Source organism: Cryptotermes secundus, unplaced genomic scaffold (genome assembly GCF_002891405.2).
Source record: "Cryptotermes secundus unplaced genomic scaffold, Csec_1.0 scaffold632, whole genome shotgun sequence".
Classification (NCBI taxonomy): Eukaryota; Metazoa; Arthropoda; class Insecta; order Blattodea; family Kalotermitidae; genus Cryptotermes; species Cryptotermes secundus.
In genome coordinates, this window is record NW_019738356.1 from 1,750,999 (window position 1) to 1,771,099 (window position 20,101).

General features: G+C 38.8%; 1 protein-coding gene across 1 annotated transcript; it reads left to right on the top strand.

The window, feature by feature from the left end:
• The first annotated feature begins 158 nt into the window (after window positions 1-158).
• Window positions 159-19,078, top strand: LOC111870838. Its single transcript, XM_033754023.1, has 8 exons — window positions 159-340; window positions 2,261-2,932; window positions 4,160-4,430; window positions 4,695-4,822; window positions 6,195-6,546; window positions 8,438-11,058; window positions 14,027-14,136; window positions 17,135-19,078. The coding sequence occupies exons 1-8, from the start codon at window positions 258-260 to the stop codon at window positions 18,433-18,435; spliced, it is 5,538 nt and encodes a 1,845-aa protein (XP_033609914.1). The 5' UTR covers window positions 159-257; the 3' UTR covers window positions 18,436-19,078.
• The last annotated feature ends 1,023 nt before the right edge of the window (window positions 19,079-20,101 follow it).

Consider the following 20,101-nt stretch of genomic DNA (forward strand, 5'->3'; position numbering starts at 1 on the left):
TTGTTATTCACAATTAATTTATATAAACTGAATTAATCCATTTATAGAACTTCTGTTCAGATAATGAATTATAGTCCAATTGCAGAAAGTTTTACGATCGTATGTAGCTCATCCATGCATACAAATTCCGTCAATTGTTTTGTAGATGGCAGCACGGTCAGTACGTAAACTGTTGTTCAAATGAAGTTCAAATTTTGGGTTAACAATGAAAAATAATAAATTTTTGTTTGTGACAGCACTACTGTAATCAAATAAACATGGATCACAACGCTTCCTCGGCACAAAAAGTTAATCGTAATGGGCTTTCAGCAGCAGAATTTCAAAGAAGACTTTATAACTGGTAATATTTTTGTTTGTTGACATTTCTTTTAAAAGACCAAACGATGCCAATAATTTAGCATTTCTTTGATAGATGCATGAATGGGTTAGTACGAGCAAGGAAATACAAGGAAATGTCTTGTACAATTTTAAGTACGTAGATTCAATCCAGTTGTAACTAAAACGTGCTATTACAATATGTGCTATGATTTGTCTTTGTACAAAAATTAAAAGCCAATTATTTTCTGTAGTAGACTTTTTAAAATACGTTTACATCATAAGCACTAAAGGGTTAAATTACAGAATGTGGAGGTGCTCAAGAGATACCGGCCAATGTCCACTCCTCTTTTGTGATCTTAGGTTTTAAATTTTTCTTAAATAATGCAAAACTAAGGTTAGGTTTTAGTTATGTTTTTAAAGGTAAATTTTAATGTTGGTAGTGAGGGGACACTTATTCCACTACTGTCTCCACAAACTATAAGTTATATATTAATGTTAGCAGTAATCAGTTTATATGTGATATATGTCTGTCAGTTATTAATGTAAGCATCTTTAATGATTATGCATATATGAAAATTAACATTTAATGGCAATATAATGTAATATTATGAGAAAACAAGACACTGACATTTAGAACATATATTGAATTTCATGCAAGTAATTTTGTGATTCTGCTGATTATGTTTAGTGATACAGATCATGTACAAGCATGAGATATTTTAAAACGTAATTAACTGTTTCACAGTTCATATTAAGTCACAGCATATTCATATCGTCACCTGAGTATTGGAGTGTCCATCAGCACCAGATTCAGGAAACTGTGTTTGAAGGTAGAGAAACAGTTGCAGTTGAAATGTGTTTACAAGAAAACACATTCTGAAATCTTACACTGGAAGCAAATCAAACCTGTAGATATATGTGAGGAGAGTGCAACACAATATGGAAAGTCAGAAAAGTGAATTACCTCATTTTTGTCTCAAAATGGAGATAGAGTACTCCAACCTTTATGTGACGATATGTCTGCTGTTTCTGATTATAAGTCCACAGAAACCTAGAGTACTCATTTTCACTGGAGAATATGAATGGACAATGCAATATAGAATGTTACATTACACTATAATACAATACTATATAAAATGTAATGTAGTACAGGGCGTGGTTGTATTCATATAATAATTCTCAAGGAAAGAATGACATGTTAAATGCCTGTAAGAAGCTCCCTAGTACAAAGATTACCCTGACCAGTTAGTAAGGTAAAGAACCATTGGGAGAAATCTAAAGGTTTGTAATGAAGGTGGACATCTTCCATCATCTCATATTGTTTAAAGAAACATGATGTTTGAGAAGCTGGTCCTGCTTTGGTGTCAGATAAAGAGTCTGCGCTGACCCAGGGATACAGATTAGCTTCATCTAATGGGCCCAGACAGAATAGGTGTCATACTTTTACCTGATGATGGATACGGAGTGAGCTTCTGAACTTTATGTTTCTTTAACCAAAACTAGGCAATGTAAAAAATGTGTAATGTGCGAGTGAGTTAAATTACTTTTGTTATAGGGTCTGACATGACCGCTTCTGTGGTCAGAGTTTCTGGCTACAGATCCGGAGTTCCAGGTTCGATTCCCGGCGCTACTAGTTTTTCTGAGAAGTAGTGGGTCTTGAATGGGGTCCACTCAGCCTCATGAGGATAATTCAGGAGCTATTTCAAGGAAATAGAGGCTCCGTTCTAGAAAACCGAAATTAATGGCTGTGGGGGATTTGTTGCGCTGACCACGTGACACCCTCTATCTGCTAAAGTTAGCACTAAATTTACTGACAAGCAGTGGTCGCTTGGTCGTATAGTTTGCTTGCAGACTAAAACCACGGAGTTTTTTATAGGATCTGACAGTTCATTATAACCTTGAAGTAGTCTTTTACTGGATAATGATGCAAATTTTGTTTTAGGTTTGAAAATCAAGGCCTCCTAGATGAATTGCGGACACATCTCCGGCAACAGATGACTACAGCACTGAGAGTAACATCTCTGCGCCCTAGTCCTTCGAGACACTTAAAATCGAGGCTGTCACCAAAGATTCAAGCCATCAACATGTTGGTAGCAGAATTCTTATTACAGCAGAATCATCATTATACGTTATCCGTTTTCACAAGTGAAGTACCGCTACTGCGGAGTATGCCAGAATTTAAAAAATCTAGAATCCAGATTTCTGCTGGAACTGACACAGTTGGTGAAAGCATCCCTCATTTCCATCACCAGGATGTTAAAGACATCATGGAGATTTTGGGGTTGCCTTTGGATACGGAATTGGGCAACGGAATCTACCATCAATATCGGGATAATTCAGAAAATGTAGCATTACTTACATGTATTCTGCAGAATACTTTACGGGCCCTGAACAGCAAGTCTCATACTGGAGGAAACACTTTCCCAGATCTCAATGGGACAGGCCCCATTAAAGGCAACGAAAATAATGTAAAATCTAAAGATGAGGATTCAAACAAAGAAAGCAGTTCCACAAAACGGTTGGCAGATCTGTACAATGCAGAAATGCAAGAAGTGTTATATCAGTCACGACTGAAATCACAACACATAAAACAGTTGCAGGAGGAAATACGAAGGTATGCCCTTTATTTTAAATGGATTTTTAAAATTTCATTCTTTTAATAGTTGGAGCCAGGATAGCTCAATTGGTATAGTGATAGGCTATAGGCTGGATGGGCAGGGTTCGATTCACGGCAGGGGCAAGAGATTTTTTCTACTCCATGGCATCCAGAGTATCTCTGGGGCCTACCCAGCCTCCTATCCAATGGGTACCAGGGTCTCTATCCCCAGGGGTAAAGTGGTAGGGGCATGAAGCTGACCACTCACCTCTAGCTAGTGCTGAGGTCAAGAAAATGTGGATCTATATATCCACTCCCCATACACCTTCATGGCATAATGCTTAATTGGTTAAGCACAGGGACAATTTAATCTTTTCTCTTACCCTTTATGTCAGGTGAACTAAGAGGATGCAGGAATGGCCTGTTTCAAAACAATATCATGCCAACTACCATGGTTAAAAAAATGTTTAGGTGCTGACGAATGAAATATATTCAGATTAGGAAGCTTGTTGCACATATGTAATTAAAACAATGGTTACCTACCAAAACTGATTATTACTTGTATTTAAGGCGCGTGTGTAAGCACAAAATGTGTGACAGGAAATGTACATACTGTGATCCTTCACTATACTGAGGACACCTGAAGTCCCATGAATTATGGGACTGACCATGGCTGAGGCTTCTCCTTTGTGTCCATTGTTATATTCCCCTTCAGGTCCATTTGGCCTGTGACGGTCAACATAAAGCAATTGTTTTAGCAAAGGTTTTTTCTTTTAAGCTAGTGGGGTGGGACTAAGTCCCTTGTACTGCGGCCACTTCTGGCCTATTGTACCAGCCCAAGATGATAGTTAAGGATGATTGTGGAGCAATTGGTGGAATGGAGATTGGCAGAGGAAATCGAAGTACTTGGAGAAAACCTGCCCCAGTGCCACTTTGTCCACCACAAATCCCACTTGACCAGACCTGGGATCGAACCCGGGCCACTGCAGTGGGAAGCCAGCTACTAACCGCTTGAGTTATGGCGCGGCCCTTTTAGCAAAGGTTACCACTGCCAATGTTCATAGAGGGGCTAGACGATTGGAGAGGGAGCATAGCAGTTCAAGGCAGATGTGGATGTAATCAATACTCAAGATTTTCTTCTGTGGCCTCATTGTAGTCTCCAATTCATTTGTTTTCTTATAAATAGGAATTTTTCCAAAAAATAAAAGCATTGTCATCATATGAGAGTAGTCATTTTTGCTTCAGATTTCAGGATTGTGAGGTGGAAAGGATACGGAAAGAAGAGGAGGCGAAATACAAGAAAGAGTTAGTGGGAAGGGAGTCTCAGATTCAAGCAGATGCATGCCGCCGTGAAGAGGAGATTACGCGGAAGCTTAAGGATGCTGAGGATAGATTGGCGAGACAGAGACAAGATCTTGATGATGATTTACAAGTTAAAGAAAAACAGTTATCAGAACTGGCAACACAGCTGCAGGACCAGCGTTCAGAGGTTGCTCTTAAGCTACAGCAAGTGGAGGTGGGTCACCGTTAAAAAAGCAAGGATTGTTGGATGAAAATATAACAAGCAAGATGGCCCAAGTGGTAACTCTTTTGATTTGTACTCAGGCGGTATCTGGTTCCAATCTTGGCGTGAATGCCGACTATCCTGCCTGAAGTTTCTTGTGTTTTTCTTCGGTCCTTCATGCAAAATTCCAATACAGTGCTTTATTTATTTTTTTCTGAATCATTCCATATTCTTAACTTGCAAGGATTGTACTTATTTTATAATCAAACTGTTTAGGAACGTGCAGAAGAATTGAAGTGTCGAGAGAGCACAATAGAAGAAATGAAAAAGAAAGAAGCTGCCCTTTTGGCACAGAAGAACGAGTTGGATATACGAGAGCAGAAGCTGCATCGAGAATTTGAACGGTAGTTAATTGTAATAAAATTTTTGTTGGTCAGTTTTCAAAAAGTGAGGCAGGGGGAAACAAAATGTCCCTAAGATGTTAATTTATGTGATAAAATCTTCATGGGCAACCAGCCACATCAATCTGGAGCAGAAATCCAATGTTTTGGACACCTGTTACGTCTCCATCATCACAGAATGATAATTCCATAGCAGTAAAGACAGAAAAGGTCTCTGGAAGGTTTGATTTCTGATCCAAATTGTAGTGACTGGTTGCCCAAAGATTGTATCATGAAAGCTTGAAGTCTTATTTGCTGGATTATGCTTATTACCGTAATCATTGATATCAAGTTCTATCTAACATACACTTAACAGTTTCCTTAATACTGTAACATATCAATAGTTGAGTTGATTGCAGATATACTTAGTGGTTCATGGGGTTCTGATAGCAACACTATGAAGGTTACCATCTTCTGAGATGTGGTGCTGTATAGCCCGGTAGATCATTATCTATGTTTTGCAGAAACATGCTGCCTCCATCTTCAGTGTAAAAGGGCAAGGTGAGCATGGAAAGTGGTATGGATAGTATGGATAGGGAGTGAGTTGTTATTTTTATTTTTTATTTTCTCATATCCGGGATAGCGCAGTCAGTATATCGACTGCCTATGGGCTGGACGACCGAGGGTTTGGAGTTTGAGTCCCGGTAGGGTAAGAATTTTCTCTTCTCCATATTGTCTAGACTGGGTCTGGGGCCCACCCAGTCTCCTATTCAGTGGGTACCAGGGATTCTTTCCTTGGGGGAGAAGCAGCCAGGGCATGAAGATGACCACTCACCTCCAACTAGTGCCAAGGCCAAGAAAATGTGGATATATACATCTGCTCCTCCATAGGCCTTCATGGTGTAGTGCCTAATTAGTTAAGCACAGGGACAACTTAATTTCTCACACAGGTGAGAAATTTTTGTTATTGTGATCAGGAAAACTGAGCATCTGGTGAAATGAGAATTGTTAGAGGAGAATGAAACACTTTGAGAAAACCTGCCCCTATGCCAGTTTGTCCATCACAAATCCTGCTAAACTAACCTGGGATTGAACCTTGGCCACCATGGTGAGAAGTCAGTAACTGTCTGTCTGAATTATGGCTTCGTCTTATTTCTGTTGGTTTGCTTAAGGCCCCAGTACCACTTCTCATTCTTCTTATATCTGTATTTTTTTCCACACTTGGCTTACTCGAGGCAGCAGGAACCTCTGGAACATAGGAAACAATTTTTTTAGACATGGCATCATATTCCAGAAGAAAGTAATATTCATTGTCATCACCATGAGAACATTAAATTCCACACAGGATTTATTGTCTTAAATACTAGACATCAGACATTAATTCTGTTTATTGTAGGTTAAATTCTGAACGTGAAACGTTGAGTTACATGCAACGCACAGTTGAGGAGAATCGCTTGCAGCTGATAGAAGCGTCACAGTCACTAGTTCACTCCCAGTCGCAGACATCCTTTCTGCATGACCTCCAGCAACAGTGTGCACACCTGCGTTTTGAATTGGATGCTACTCGACTCAAGCTGGACAACTTGACAGAACAACAGTCTCAGAAGGCATCACACCAAGAGATTTCTCTCCATCACAGACGTTCAGTGAAAATGATGGATAAAGGTGTCCAGACAGTATTGCGTCTGCTTGCAGATGATGTGGCAACAGCAGGACGAGAAAGAGTTCAGGATCAGAACAGGGCATTGGTGAGAAGGAACACTGACTTGACAGTCCCCAAGCTGTCGCTTTTCTTATTGAGCTATATGGCTCACTGTAGATATACTAACAATGAAATTCTAGTGACGAACTGTTAAAAACACACTTCAAAATACCTCACCAAAATAACTTGAAAAGTTCTTAAAAAAAGAGCCATATTTTTACCAAGAAACTGAATGTAATGGAATAACAGTATGTACTAAATGCTGCTCTTTATAGAGACATAATGTTTTAATGAGGTTTGCCTGCAGAAATAGACTTTATCTAAAACATCTTACGTCTATTTTTCTTCACTTGGTGACAGGACATTATAATCTTCATTGTTCAGTTTGCCACAGAACAAAACAGAGATACATTTCTTTCAGCCACAGCTTGACTAACACTAACAGGTAGTGGCCGATTGATGTGGCCCTCAGATTCAAAATAACCACTTACAGACCCTTCATAAATAATTTCACTAATACGTTTTATTTTGTTATTACTATCAGATTCCATTCCCCCCTCCCCCACAACATACATTTTGTATATGCAGATACACATTATTTTGAATGATCTTGCCAAACAGGTTGGTCTACAAATAATGCTCTAGACTTGTGTTTGCGAGGTATTTGTTTCGAATCTCTGCAAGGAAATTGGCTGTCCTGACTTAAGGAGCCCATACATGTACGAGTCTGGCTTGCGAGTCCAACTTGGCTTGGGTTCCAATAAGCTAAACTTGTCTGTGTGTTGGTCGCAAAGTTGGGAGTCAGCTCATGCATTTATGGTGAAATTAATCCGAGCCTGGCTCCCGAGTCAAGCTCGCTGAACTGGACTCGCAAGCCAGACTTGTACGTGTATTGGCCCCTTTAGGTTCTCGAGGGGTTTCCTCAGTCCCTCCAGGCAAATGCTGGAATAGTACTTCTTAGACTTCAGTTACTCCTTTCCAAGTTCTTTTCAAAGTCACTATTCATGTGTCATCCTGTCATCCAATGCCATATAGTCTCAATGTCTCGATACTGAAGAAGCGCCGTTTAGTGATGTGCAAAAGGAAATAAATTATTTTAACTTTAATAAATGGACAGAATTTCTGAAATAATTCTCATCTTAAGCTGCAGTTTCCACACATAACCCCTCCATCAACTCACTCTTACATACATTTAAACCTGATTTCACTGACTGTGTGATACCAACAGTGGGAATTTGTTCATGGTAGATAACAAGATGGCAATTCCAGTTGATGTATAGGTACCCCTCACTGCCACCTACTGGTATAATTTGTAACAACTAATAATGATTTGTACATAACGACAGAATGGCAAGCCTTAGGCTTTTGTGTATATAAATTAATATGTGTTTATGCACATGAACCAGTTTGATTTTTTTCCCTTCTTTTTCAGTTAATTGCAGATTCATTCTAGATCCTTTTATAATTTAATTTAGCTGTTGTTTTATGATTTCAATACTAGTTCACAACTAGTATAACGTTGGTCTAATATGTGTCTTCTAGGAGGCTAACACCTTTTAATTCAAGTACTGCTGGTTTCTGATACAGAGAAGGTGTAGCTTTATAACTTTTACAGTGTGAAACGGTTGCTTGTAACATTATGAAACAACTGGATACAACTGGTTCATAAAAGTTATATAATTTTATAAGTTTTGAGATTTTCGTGGCAGTGACTTCGGATTCTGGCATTCTGGATTGTAATGCCACGTTAGTCTTTGTAGGCAGGCACAGATGTTCTGGAGGAACATGCTGCCTCCATCTTCAATGTTGAAGTGTCCTATTTGTTTGCTATGGACAAATGTACAGGAAAATTATGAACTAAAAATATTCAGATTAATTCATATAAGATTATCGGCGAGGTTCGTGTTAACTTCAGTGTGTGTTGTGTTCTAATTTAGGAACTGGAAGTCACACCGTCTGAGCAGCAGCAGATGGATATGTTACCCTGGGTGCAGCAGGAAAATCAGGAACTGCGAAGACACACACAACAACAATGCCTCCGTATTGACGAGCTTACCAGCCATGCAGCTGAGCTGGCAAATGAGCTAGAAGATGCTCGTACAGCCATAACTCACCTTTCAAAGCACCTATCTGCTGAAACTGGTCCTTTACACTCCCAGATACCAATGCTCATACCTCCAGGTTCCAGCACTGTCACTGTTCCACCTTTCATAACCCCCCTTCCTCCACCACCACCTCCACTGCCACCTCACAGTTCTCATGATATCTTGCGGACAGTACGGTCCCATCAGGTTGATGCAGGAGAGGAACTCACTTATGTCCAACCTCCGCCAACATCACAACCAGTTACTCAATTTTCTCCATCTTCCTCACAACATTCTAGCCTCCACCATCACAGAGTGGGGCATAAGAAGCATCCACGACGTCTCATGGCACACAATAACACAACCAGCTCAGATGAAACCAGTCCTACTGAAGAAATTCTTCAAGAAGCTAGGCGTAGACTTCATAGGCTTGAAGAGGAAAGTAAAGCAGTTGATCGTAGCTACCGGGCTTTCCAACTGAGACACTATGAAAGCTCCCATCCTATTTTGCAGTCTACTCATGTCCAACAACAGAACAGTAACTTAGGTTACAGAAGTTTCATGCCAAGGCGATCCACACATTCATCTGCAACAGGAGGTGGTCAGAACATCAGGAACCCATTTATTTTCAGAAAAACCAGTTATGATGATACACCCATATTTACTCAGCGTGTTCGAACATTATTTAACCCTATCTTTCCTCGTAACATTTTAGCATTTAGCTCTCCGCTATTCCGAAAGGAAAGAATTCCACCATTTCAGTATACAAGTAGAACTCAGAATCAGCAACTTCAAACCCCTGGATCTGTTGATAATACTGCTACCATTATTTCAGACAGATTGACACAGAAGTCTGAACCATGTGGCACAGGTAGTGAAATTACTGCGTCTAGTAGATATGTACTTAGTACTCCAATGCCTCAAACAGATTTCAGACGCACACTACAGTCTCAACCGTCAATTAGCAGTGATGTTCAGGGTAGAAGAGTACATGAGCAAAAGGTTAAGACAGATTTTACAAACAGCAACATAGACAGGAGAGGCAGTTTATCACATACTAAATTACTGGATACCTGCATTTCTGCATCTCTTGTGCCACAGCTTCACAACCCACTTCAAGCAAAAAATGTATCATTTGGTAATTCTCTAAAGACCATCACTACCTATAACAATCCCAAAGTTTCTTCTGTGACAGAGAATGCAGCAAATCCAAACTGTTCTCAGAGAGAGTTAAATGACATAGCAGCAAGGGCTGTTTACTGTACGTCAATTGATAATACTGAAATACTTCAGAAAATGGGTCCAGTAACTAAGCCTGTATCTATTGCACAAGGCTTCTCCAGAAGTGACAGTTTGGGCAGAGAGTCTCTCTTTAAAGAAACTGATAAAGTACCTTCATATGTAGCAGATTCTTCAACAAGCAGTGGACAAGATGATGACAGTTTCCCTTTACGGTATCAGAAAAATAGTTTTGTTAGAGACAGCCATGATCATAATGGAAAAAGCAATGAAACAAGTATAGTACCTGAAGACAACATTTTGAAAGCACGACGTAAATCATTCTTGTATGTTTCGCCATCCTTGGGATCTGAATTGATACTAAAGGAGACCAGATCTTCTGGTAAAACTTCTTTGAAAGAAAGTATGGAAAATACTGAGGTACAATTAGAGAAGCTGCTACCTGTAAGTGATGCATCCAGATCACACATTTCTGTCCTGGGTGCCTCATCTAGTCATGAGACAGGTTCATATGTATCGAGTAGAACCACTTTAAGTTCCGGAAGTTTAACCAGAGAAACTGAGTCACAGCCAGTGCTGTCTGCATCTATTGTTTCCAGTACTACCCTTCCTAGTGACAACAAAGATCGTAGCTTCGAACATGACTCAAACATTGAGACCTCTGTTCCACATAACTTGGGCGATGAAAAGATCTCAAATAAACAAATGTTAAATTCTAATGCTGGTACTGTCCCAATACAGGAGGGAGATGAGCCATCAGAAATGTCAGAGACAGGTACCCAAATGACTGTACAAAATAAAGAAATTGACACTGTTAAGAACATTGATACGATCACATCATGTAGTCAGGATGTTAGAGAAAATGAAGACAAAGATCATGAAATTGGTAAAGATGTTATGCATTTGGCTGAGCATATTTTAGCTGCAGAAAGCAATGATGGAGGTAATTCTGCATTAATTGTACCAGGTAGAATGGATGAAAGCAAAATAAATGATCAGGGGAAAGCACAAGTTGTGGCTGAAGAAAACCAGACAGTAATTGAAGATGAACTGTCCAGGTCTGTTCCAGAAGGCAGTCAATTACCATGTGATTTTGCAAATCCACCTGAAGAATTAGTTAAGGACCAGAAATTAACCTCTTCTCCTAAGACAGAGTCTATTACAGAGTTCAGTGATCAGGCAATATCAGTTGGAGAACAGAGTAAAAGAGATGACTCAAGTAAAGATGATTTTTGGTGACATGAAATGAATTATTGCATTTTTTGTGTATATATGATCTGAATGTAATATGTGGTTGAAAAATAAGGAATACTTTTTTTATTTGTTTCATTCTGGTCCATCACACTAACAATTACAAAGACAAAACAACTCTGTCCAGTGTGACTATTTAAGTTTCAACACTTGAAAACTTAGCACATGTTTTGATCCTTATGGATCACCTATTGTGATAATAGTTTCCAAATAAGTATCGATGTTCCCTCTGAAGATGATCTGTAAGGATCAAAACATGTAAGGGTGCTAAGATTTCAAGTGGTGAAACTTAAATAGTCACACTGGATGGAGCTGTTTTGTCTTTATAAGGAATATTACTGACTACCATTTGCATAAAAGTTTTTTTTCCCAATAAATTCATAACTTATTTTCTACGTTATTATGTTTTTATATGAAACTTGATTTTTTCATTTAATGCACTATATTCCCAATTACCTATGCTAATGAAGGGCAAAAGACATGGATAATTAACCTAACATAAGGTGAGTTTATATATTTCATCTGTGAAATTATGAATGGGATAGGCATAGCATTGTTCCCATGGCAACTCTTCCCAGTGGAGTAGGAGGACAGGGAAAGATGTTTTCTAAAATGCATTTGGGTATTCATGTAGTGTCCCATTACTTTTTGTTGAATTTTAAACAAAACTGAATTTTGCGAACAGATTTTAGTACAACTCCCCAGTATACTATGAATTATTTCATGGGTCAGACAGTTTGTGAACTATGAAACAGTAACATCTAGACTGTTTTCAGTTATCTCCTACACATTTACTGTGAGATGAGTTAGAACAAGAAGTTCTGGGAAGAACTGATCACCTAATTTTCTTTGAGATGACATGGACTGGATAGAAAAAAAAATGTGGGGGGGGGGGGACAATCAGATATAGCAAGGTGATATCACAAACCTCCTAAAAATGATTGGGGATACACGGATGAAGAGTAAGGTGATATCATAACCCTAAAAAATTAGGTGGGATACATAGACAGATGGGCATACACACACAGATAACTAACCGACAGCAAGGCAATATAATTTTTCCAGACATGTGGTAGTGTAGTTGGTTGAGGCATATGCTATAAGCCGGAAGGTCGCAGGCTTGATTTCTGGGAGGTCATTGGATTTTTCAGTTGACTTAATCCTTCCAGCCACAATACAGCCCTGGGATCAATTCAACCTCTAACAGAAATGAGTACCAGGAATCTTCCTATGGGTAAAGTGTGGCCAGCTGGTGCGTGATGCTAACAACCTCACAGCCATCTGTGAGCCAACTTTCTACAAAATGTGGCAGCCTCAATGCCTCACAATCCTATGGGCCTCCACGGCCTGTCAGAGGGATAGCTCTTTCTTTTAGGCTAATAAATGAACAAAGAACAAACAGGTTAAGAAACAAGGAATATTATCTTCTGGATATGGCGCCATGTAATCTGGCAAAAGTTCACTGACTTTTCGGAGGAATGTACTGCCTCCATCTTCGGAATTGAAAAGCAAGACAGCAAGCAGCAACCTTGCTACTTGTGTTAGTGAACTTCTACTGGAATGCATGGCGTCACATCCCAGAAGATAATATTCTTCATAGTCACAGATGTGAGAACTTAAAATCTAACAAGTTAGGAAATGCACACAGAGCATTATAATTCTGGTGCATCTGCTCTTTAACCGCCTTGATTTTCGTGAATGACACTTTTGATGCTCTTACGAACAGTGTAAAATAGGCTGGACTGGCAAAAGGAAGGACTTTTATTAAGTTTTCTCCATTTCTGATAGAAGGTCTACTAATTAAATTTATATATCTCAGGATGGCAGGAACTGCATTATGAGGTCATTGTGTTTAAGTATCCCAAGAACTGCAAATCTTACAGAAAAGTATATTGGATATAAAATGTGCATATTTTTCTTGGTAACTCTTGTTTGAAACATTCTTTGATCCAATAAATATTTAGTGAGTTATGCATGAATTATGTTGGAGAAGTGTACAAATATGCTTGTGCATTTTCATGAAAGGTGTACACTTTTGTTGTCAATTTTTAAGCAAAATTTGGTTGTACAGACAAATTATAGGAAAACTCGCCAGTGTCATGTTGGATTTGATGTTCTCACGGTTTGTGGGTTGTAATGTCACGTAGTTTTGACAGAGCCTAATTTTTTGGAGGAACATATCACTTTCAGCTTCAGGGGTGAAAGGTAAGTTAAGCAAGAAACCAGCAGAAACAGGCAACAAGAGGAGCAGAGGCCAACTAAGAACTACTTAGAGTTACAACATTTACTTTTCAGAAACTACAAGAGGAAATCAACATATCTGACTCATTAGAATTTGCACACATACTTACGATGTTAAAATTTATTTGTGCTGATTAAAACCAATTGCATGAGCTGTCTGATGTGTTGAAGAATTACTTGAAATTAATACAGGATGTGATATTTATGTAAAAAATTGGAATTATTATATAATTAAAATGTCATTTTTGAAATAAAATACATTTAAATATAAGAAAACACAAAAGTACAAAAATAATTTTTGAAATTGTGAGGACTTTTGAAGGACAAACTATACATATTTACTGTGAGCTGCTACAGCTTGAGAAGACTAATGTTATTTTCTGATCTTACAATCTTTGTGTACACCTACAATGATGTAACATTATCTTATAACAAATAACACTTTACAGTTTTCTTATCAGTGGTAAAGAGAGTAAGTTAACTGAAGTGGTTGGTGAAAAAAGGCAAGAGCCACAGAACTGCTCTCAGTTTATGTCGTCTGGTCTGCTGTAGTGCTGAATCACTATGACACACATTATCACACATGACATAACTTAATTTTCTCATTAGAACGACACAAGGAGACCAACTGTGCAGATCAGTGACATACATCCTCAGGGTGAAGTGATAAAACAGTACAAATATTGCTAAGTTTAGGCTGTTTTGGTGATGCAATATTGATGCTGATTCTATTTTTTGGCAGTGGTGCCATGTGAGAGAGTGCTGTGTTGCAAGTGTTTCAGAGGAACCTATTGCCTCAATCTTCAGGGCTGAATTGTTGGGTAAGGACTAGGGTCAGATTTAAGGTAGAGCGACTGGGGCGGTCACTCTGGGGGCCTCCAAAAAACAAAAATAGAGTGCACAGGTTTTATTGAGACATTTACTTCTCTAAAATCATGAAAAGTTAGTTTGTATTTTCAGTTATTCTAAGAAATATGAAAAGAATAAAATAATTGTCATAACCGAAATTGGTTGCTGACAGGGGCCTCCACATTTTGATTGTTCTGAGGCCCCCACAACTGTAAATCTGGCCTTCACGAGGGGATAAGGAAAAGCTATACAGTGAATGCCAAAACAGTGGTCACTCAGCACCTCAAAAGGTGAAGGCTGTGAAGGCCCATAGGTCCATGATTTATTCTGACCGTCTTACAGTGCATACACTCATTCACCCTACTCTTATCTCCTGCACCACATGTCTCAGCACAAAAGTGCCATCTTCAGGTGCTTTTCGATGTACGCCGATATAACATTATTAATAGGCCCATAGGGTTGTGAGATGTCTAGGCTTCCACATTTATAGACAACTAGCTCACAGATGGTGGTGAGGTTGTCAGCCTTATGTGTCGGCCACCCTTTATCCCCAGGAAGATTCCTGGTACTCAGTTCTGTTAGAGGCTGAGTTGACCCCAGGGCCATAGTGCGGCAAAGTTTATAAGGTGACTAGTGTCATCTCCTGGAAGGATTCGGTAAGGTAAGTTAAAGTTGTCCCTGTGCTTAACTAATTAAGCACTATGCCATGAAGGCGTGGATATATAGATCCATACTTTCTAGGCACTAGCTAGAGGTGAGTGGTCAGCTTTACACCCCAGCCGCTTTACCCCTCAGTACCCATTGGACAGGAGGTTGGGTGGACCCTAGAGCCGGTCTGGATGATGTGAAGAAGAGAAAATTCTTGACTTTACTGGGACTCAAACTCTGACCTCTGTCAACCAGCCCATAGTTAGTCACTATACTGACTATGCTATCCTGGCTTGGAAAGATTAGGTAAATTGAAAAAATCCAATGACCTCATCGGGAATTGAACCCGTGACCTTCCGGCTTGTAGCACAATGCCTTCAACTACGCTACTGCATGCCCTGACGCAGTAACACAGTACCCTGTACAGAATAATATGAATGATGAACCTGGAATGGTGAGTAAACTGTCATTTTAAGGGCACTGTAGGGAGGAAGGTGACAACCAAATGGGCCTGGGAGAGACAGGACCAAGGATAGAAGGGGGTAGCAAGTTTCTCTGAAACCTTGACAACATAATCCACATTCATATGACACAAACACACAAAACAAAATCAATAGAACAGGTGTTGTAATATCAGAAATACAATATGCACCAAAAGATTCAGTACTGAAACTTGTGCATCTTGAACGCGCGTGTGCGTTTGTTGACAGGGCATAGTTCCAGCCGCACTTGTTCCCAGTAGTGAAAAGGAAGTTGTGTTGTGCAGTTGTTGTTGGAAATGAGTCTCTCAATGGAGGAAAAAGTATTCATAGTTGAATATTATTTCTGCTCATATGGAAGCGGTCTCCAGACAACTTGCTTCCTTGGTTTTGAGAAGCCAGATGTATCGTCCAGAAACCGCTACATAGTACATGTGTCACGATATGGTGTGCCATCTCAGCACATGGTATATTAGGCCCCTATTTCATTGAGGATGAGGAAGGCAATGCTCTTACCATCACCCAAGAATGCTACAGGGATATGGTGATCGGACCATTTCTTCAGGATGTGAGAAGGTTCTGTTGAGCAAGGGGCCTTCACATGAATAGACAGTGGTATCAACAGGACGTCTTTCCATTTTAGTACTCCATTTTTTGGGGGGCACGCGGTAGTGTAGTTGGTTGAGGGGCTATGCTACAAGCCGGAAGGTTGCGGGTTCAAGTCCCGATGAGGTCATTGGATTTTTTCAATTGACCTAATCCTTCCAGCCGTACTATGGCCCTGGGGTTGACTCTGCCTCTAACATAAATTAGTACCAGGAATTAATTAAATAATTTTCCTTGGGAGTAAAGCGCAGCCGGTGCATAAGTCTGACAACCTTACCGCCATCTGTGAGCTGATTGTCTAGATAATGTGGGACCCTCAACGTCTCACAACCCTATGGGCCTTCAAGGCCTGTTACAGGGATACCTTTACTTTTTTTACTTACTCTATTTTTTGGTGCATAATGTACTATCACCAGCCTCACAACACTGACGTTTCTGCCTTGTTAACATGAAAGTATTTGGATGCCAATGTCGTTGTAAACAGTTATAACATAAATATACTTGTTATACTGATGATAATTTTAAAAGAGAGTAATATCACAACCAAATTTTATTTGAAATTAGTAGGTAGGAGGGTGGAATTAGGACAAAGACACAGAGAAAGAAAGAAATGAAGATAATCTGGCGCTTCTGATATGCTTATGTTATTTTTATGTCCTTACTAGCTGATGTATGATTTAAGGGGAATTATAAACTAAAGATTTGTTCTCAGGCTTCAAGATAATATGAAGGGCCATTTGCTACATTTAATGCAGTAGAAAGTGACAAATTTAAATGTCCCCTGCTGTGCTTAAACCACTAAAAAATAACGTTTAAGGAGTTCATTTTTTATTTGTCAATTCTTTCTCAACTACATATATGATAGCAAGTGAAACCGGAGGACTGCTGTGAATGATGAACTGTAAAGGATGTGGAAGGCAATGTTCAGGCACTATTGTAAGACACTATATGGCACTTGCTTAGAGGGACTGACGAAAATGACAAAGAGCCTGTCAGAATAAACATCCTCTGGGCCAAGACTCAAAATTATACCTTCGCATTTATTAGGGATGAGCTGTTAAAAATAATGGTCTGTGTTATGACAGGGTACAACATGCTTCCATGATTTGAAGACCACAAAGCCTCAGTCAAAATAATTAGCTCAGGTTTCAGTTACTAACCTCCTAATACAGGTTATGAATGTTGCATATTACACTATCTACAAGGCATAAAGAAAAATTATGTTTTACATTTACAGCTTTGTGGTTGCTGAAGCAGTCAATTCTTACAGACTTCAGTGTACCAGACATTCACACAAAAATGTCTCAACTCAGCAAAGAGGATCTTGAAGATCTTCTTCGTCCTCAACTTGGAAATGACTTGGTGGTAAAATTCTTTACATCACAACCTCTGACTCAGGCAGGAGACAATTATGGGAGTATCATGCTGGCAATTGAAGCTACAGTTGTACAGGGAGCAGACGGAACATCAAATCAAAACTTGTCTCTAGTAGCCAAGTTAGTGCCACCATCTGGATTTCTTTGGAGAATATTTGATCCACCAAATACAGTTTGCAAAGAAATAAACTGTTACATGTTAGTGAAGGAGGAATATAAGAAGTTGCAGGATGAAAACTGTATCCCTGAGGATAAATTTCTTGATGTATTTCCCAGGTGCTATGGTGCACGCACAACATTATCAAAGAAAATTGGAGACAAGGCTGATAAAAATGCAGCAATTCTTCTAGAGAACTTGAAAACAGCAAATTATCGTTTAGGAGATCGGAGAATGGGGCTTGATTTGAAACATGTACAGTTAGCTGTGTCTCAGCTTGCACGTTTCCATGCGCTTTCTGTGGCACTCAAGATACTGAAGCCTCAAGTGTTTAAAAATACAGTTCTGAAAGCTTGTAAACCTCAAAATGCAGGCTTTACTGAGGCAGAGTTATTAGCTAATGTACCAAAAATGTTGGAAATTATCAAGACAATTCCGGGATGCGACATCTATCTTGACAATTTACAAAAGGCTGCAGAATTACAAATTAAGACAAACCTTGATGAATCACTGTTACCACCGCGAGAACCATATGCAACACTCACTCATACAGACTTCTGGGTTAACAACATGATGTTCTGTTACGAGAAGAATGGAAATGTTCCTGTTCGCGTTAAATTTTTGGATTTCCAGATAGTCAAATATTCATCTCCAGTAAGGGATTTGATATTTTTCCTGTACACTAGCACAGCTGAGGGTATCAGGAGTGAAAACCAAGAAGATCTTATTCGTCTTTATCACGAGAACTTTACCGACTGTCTCAAGGCTGTGGGTTGTGACATCAGCCCCTTTACCTACCAGTCACTGTTGGATGAAATTGATATGTTTGCACCTGCAGAGGCAGATCATATTTTATATATGTTGTTGCCAATTTGTGCTGACAAAGAAAGTGTACCTGAACTATCTGGAGTTGACTTCGAGACAATTTTTAGCAAACCCAGCGATCTCTTCAAAACAAAAGCAAAGGAATTTATTATTGACTTTGTAAAGAGAGGCTGGCTGTAGAATGCATTTATACCAGACCAAGTATACTGGAACAGTGTACAATTAGGAAGCAAGCGATGATGGCTATATACAAGAGTAAAATTTAGTTTGTTGGTCTTGAGGGTCTCACAGCAGTGAGTATGGAAAATACTATCATCTGGGATATAGTGCCATGTAGTCTCAGAGTCATTTTCAAAGATCCTGTAACATCTTGCTTGCCTGACTTATTTTGATAGATTTACTCTTCAGTAGAGATAAAACAACTTTCAACAGGCCCAAAAGTGAAATCATATTGGGTCAAATAGGCTTGCCCATGTGGACATTATATACTGTGAGTAACACATACTCTTACAATAAACAAAATATACCATTATTTTTCTCAGAACAGTACCAACTGCCACAGCTTAAAGCAGTTATGACTTCTGCCTCATATTTGGAAACTAAGATTACTGTCTTCCAGGATATGATGTCATGTACTTTGGCAGATGGGTAACAATGTTTAAGAACCTGCTGCTTACCTTCAGAATATAAGAGTATGATGTGTGGGGAATAATTATATGGATATGCATGCTTCTTCATTCTTTCCCCATCTGAGTTTATTCACACCTATTGCTTTGCTCATAGTCTTGGTTCCCATCCTCTCTTCTCTAATCACTTTTTCTATCCTGAAAACAGATGCAGCTCTCTTCTCTTGTTTGACTGATTACTAAGACATTTCACAAAATTGTTTTCAGAACTTATTTAACTCTGAACGAAACATGAGTTTGATTCTGAATCATAGAACTAGAAAGAAGAAAGGGAGAGCAGATGTAGAATATCTGAAGGCACTACACAAGCATTGAGATACTGACAAAACCATATAAAACCTCAGATCCTTACTTAACCAATATTTGAACTGCATCCTGAATACAAGTTACAGATATCACTCCTAAGTATGCAGGAGATCCTAACAGAATCTTGTGTGGAGGAGAAATAGAAGCAAGGAAGAGATATTTTGAGTTTTAGCCTTGAAAAATGGCGGGAAATGGAAGGAAAAATATATAAAAAAATTATATCGCCAGACATATAATGTTATGCAATGTAATACAATGTTCAAAATACACATATGAACATGACTTAACCTAGATTTCAGATCTGGCAATTTTCTTAAAGATTTATGGTTACTGTGTTTATTCTGAAATCTGATTCCTTACAAAACACTTACTTTTCCTTCAATTATTCTTCAATTTTCTCATTGTTCTGTCACCATTACTAGTTTATTCAAACTTAACCCTCTTACTGTCAGCCATTACTGTGCTATAACCATATAAGATTAACCAAACTGTTTCATTGTACATGAATACTTACAAGAGAGACCTCTGTGTCCTAGATGCAGAAAGTATTGCAAATCTAATATTTTACATGATTGTGCCATCTGTTAAACAAATACATAAAGTGCATGACAATAAAAAAAAGTAACCTCAAATTACTGATCTGATCACATAATGCCAGGTATTACAGGACTTGACCATTTCATTGAATTCATATCCATGGCATTTGTTGCAGTGTATCAAAATGATGGTCATGTACACTATCACAAATGTTTTATTTTACTTTCACTTTAAATAAAATATCTGACCATGCGCACCATCACATTTTACATTTTTCAATATTTATTTTTAAGAGATGTGATTGTGTAGTGTGTTAT

Excerpts from the sequence above, each read along its gene's own strand:
- LOC111870838 (XM_033754023.1), top strand. The coding sequence starts at position 258 with ATGGATCACAACGCTTCCTCGGCACAAAAAGTTAATCGTAATGGGCTT. Across the intron at positions 11,059-14,026 it reads TCAAGTAAAGATGATTTTTG|CAATATTGATGCTGATTCTA; the intron begins GTGACATGAAAT and ends GTTTTGGTGATG. Across the intron at positions 14,137-17,134 it reads CTTCAGGGCTGAATTGTTGG|CTTTGTGGTTGCTGAAGCAG; the intron begins GTAAGGACTAGG and ends TTACATTTACAG.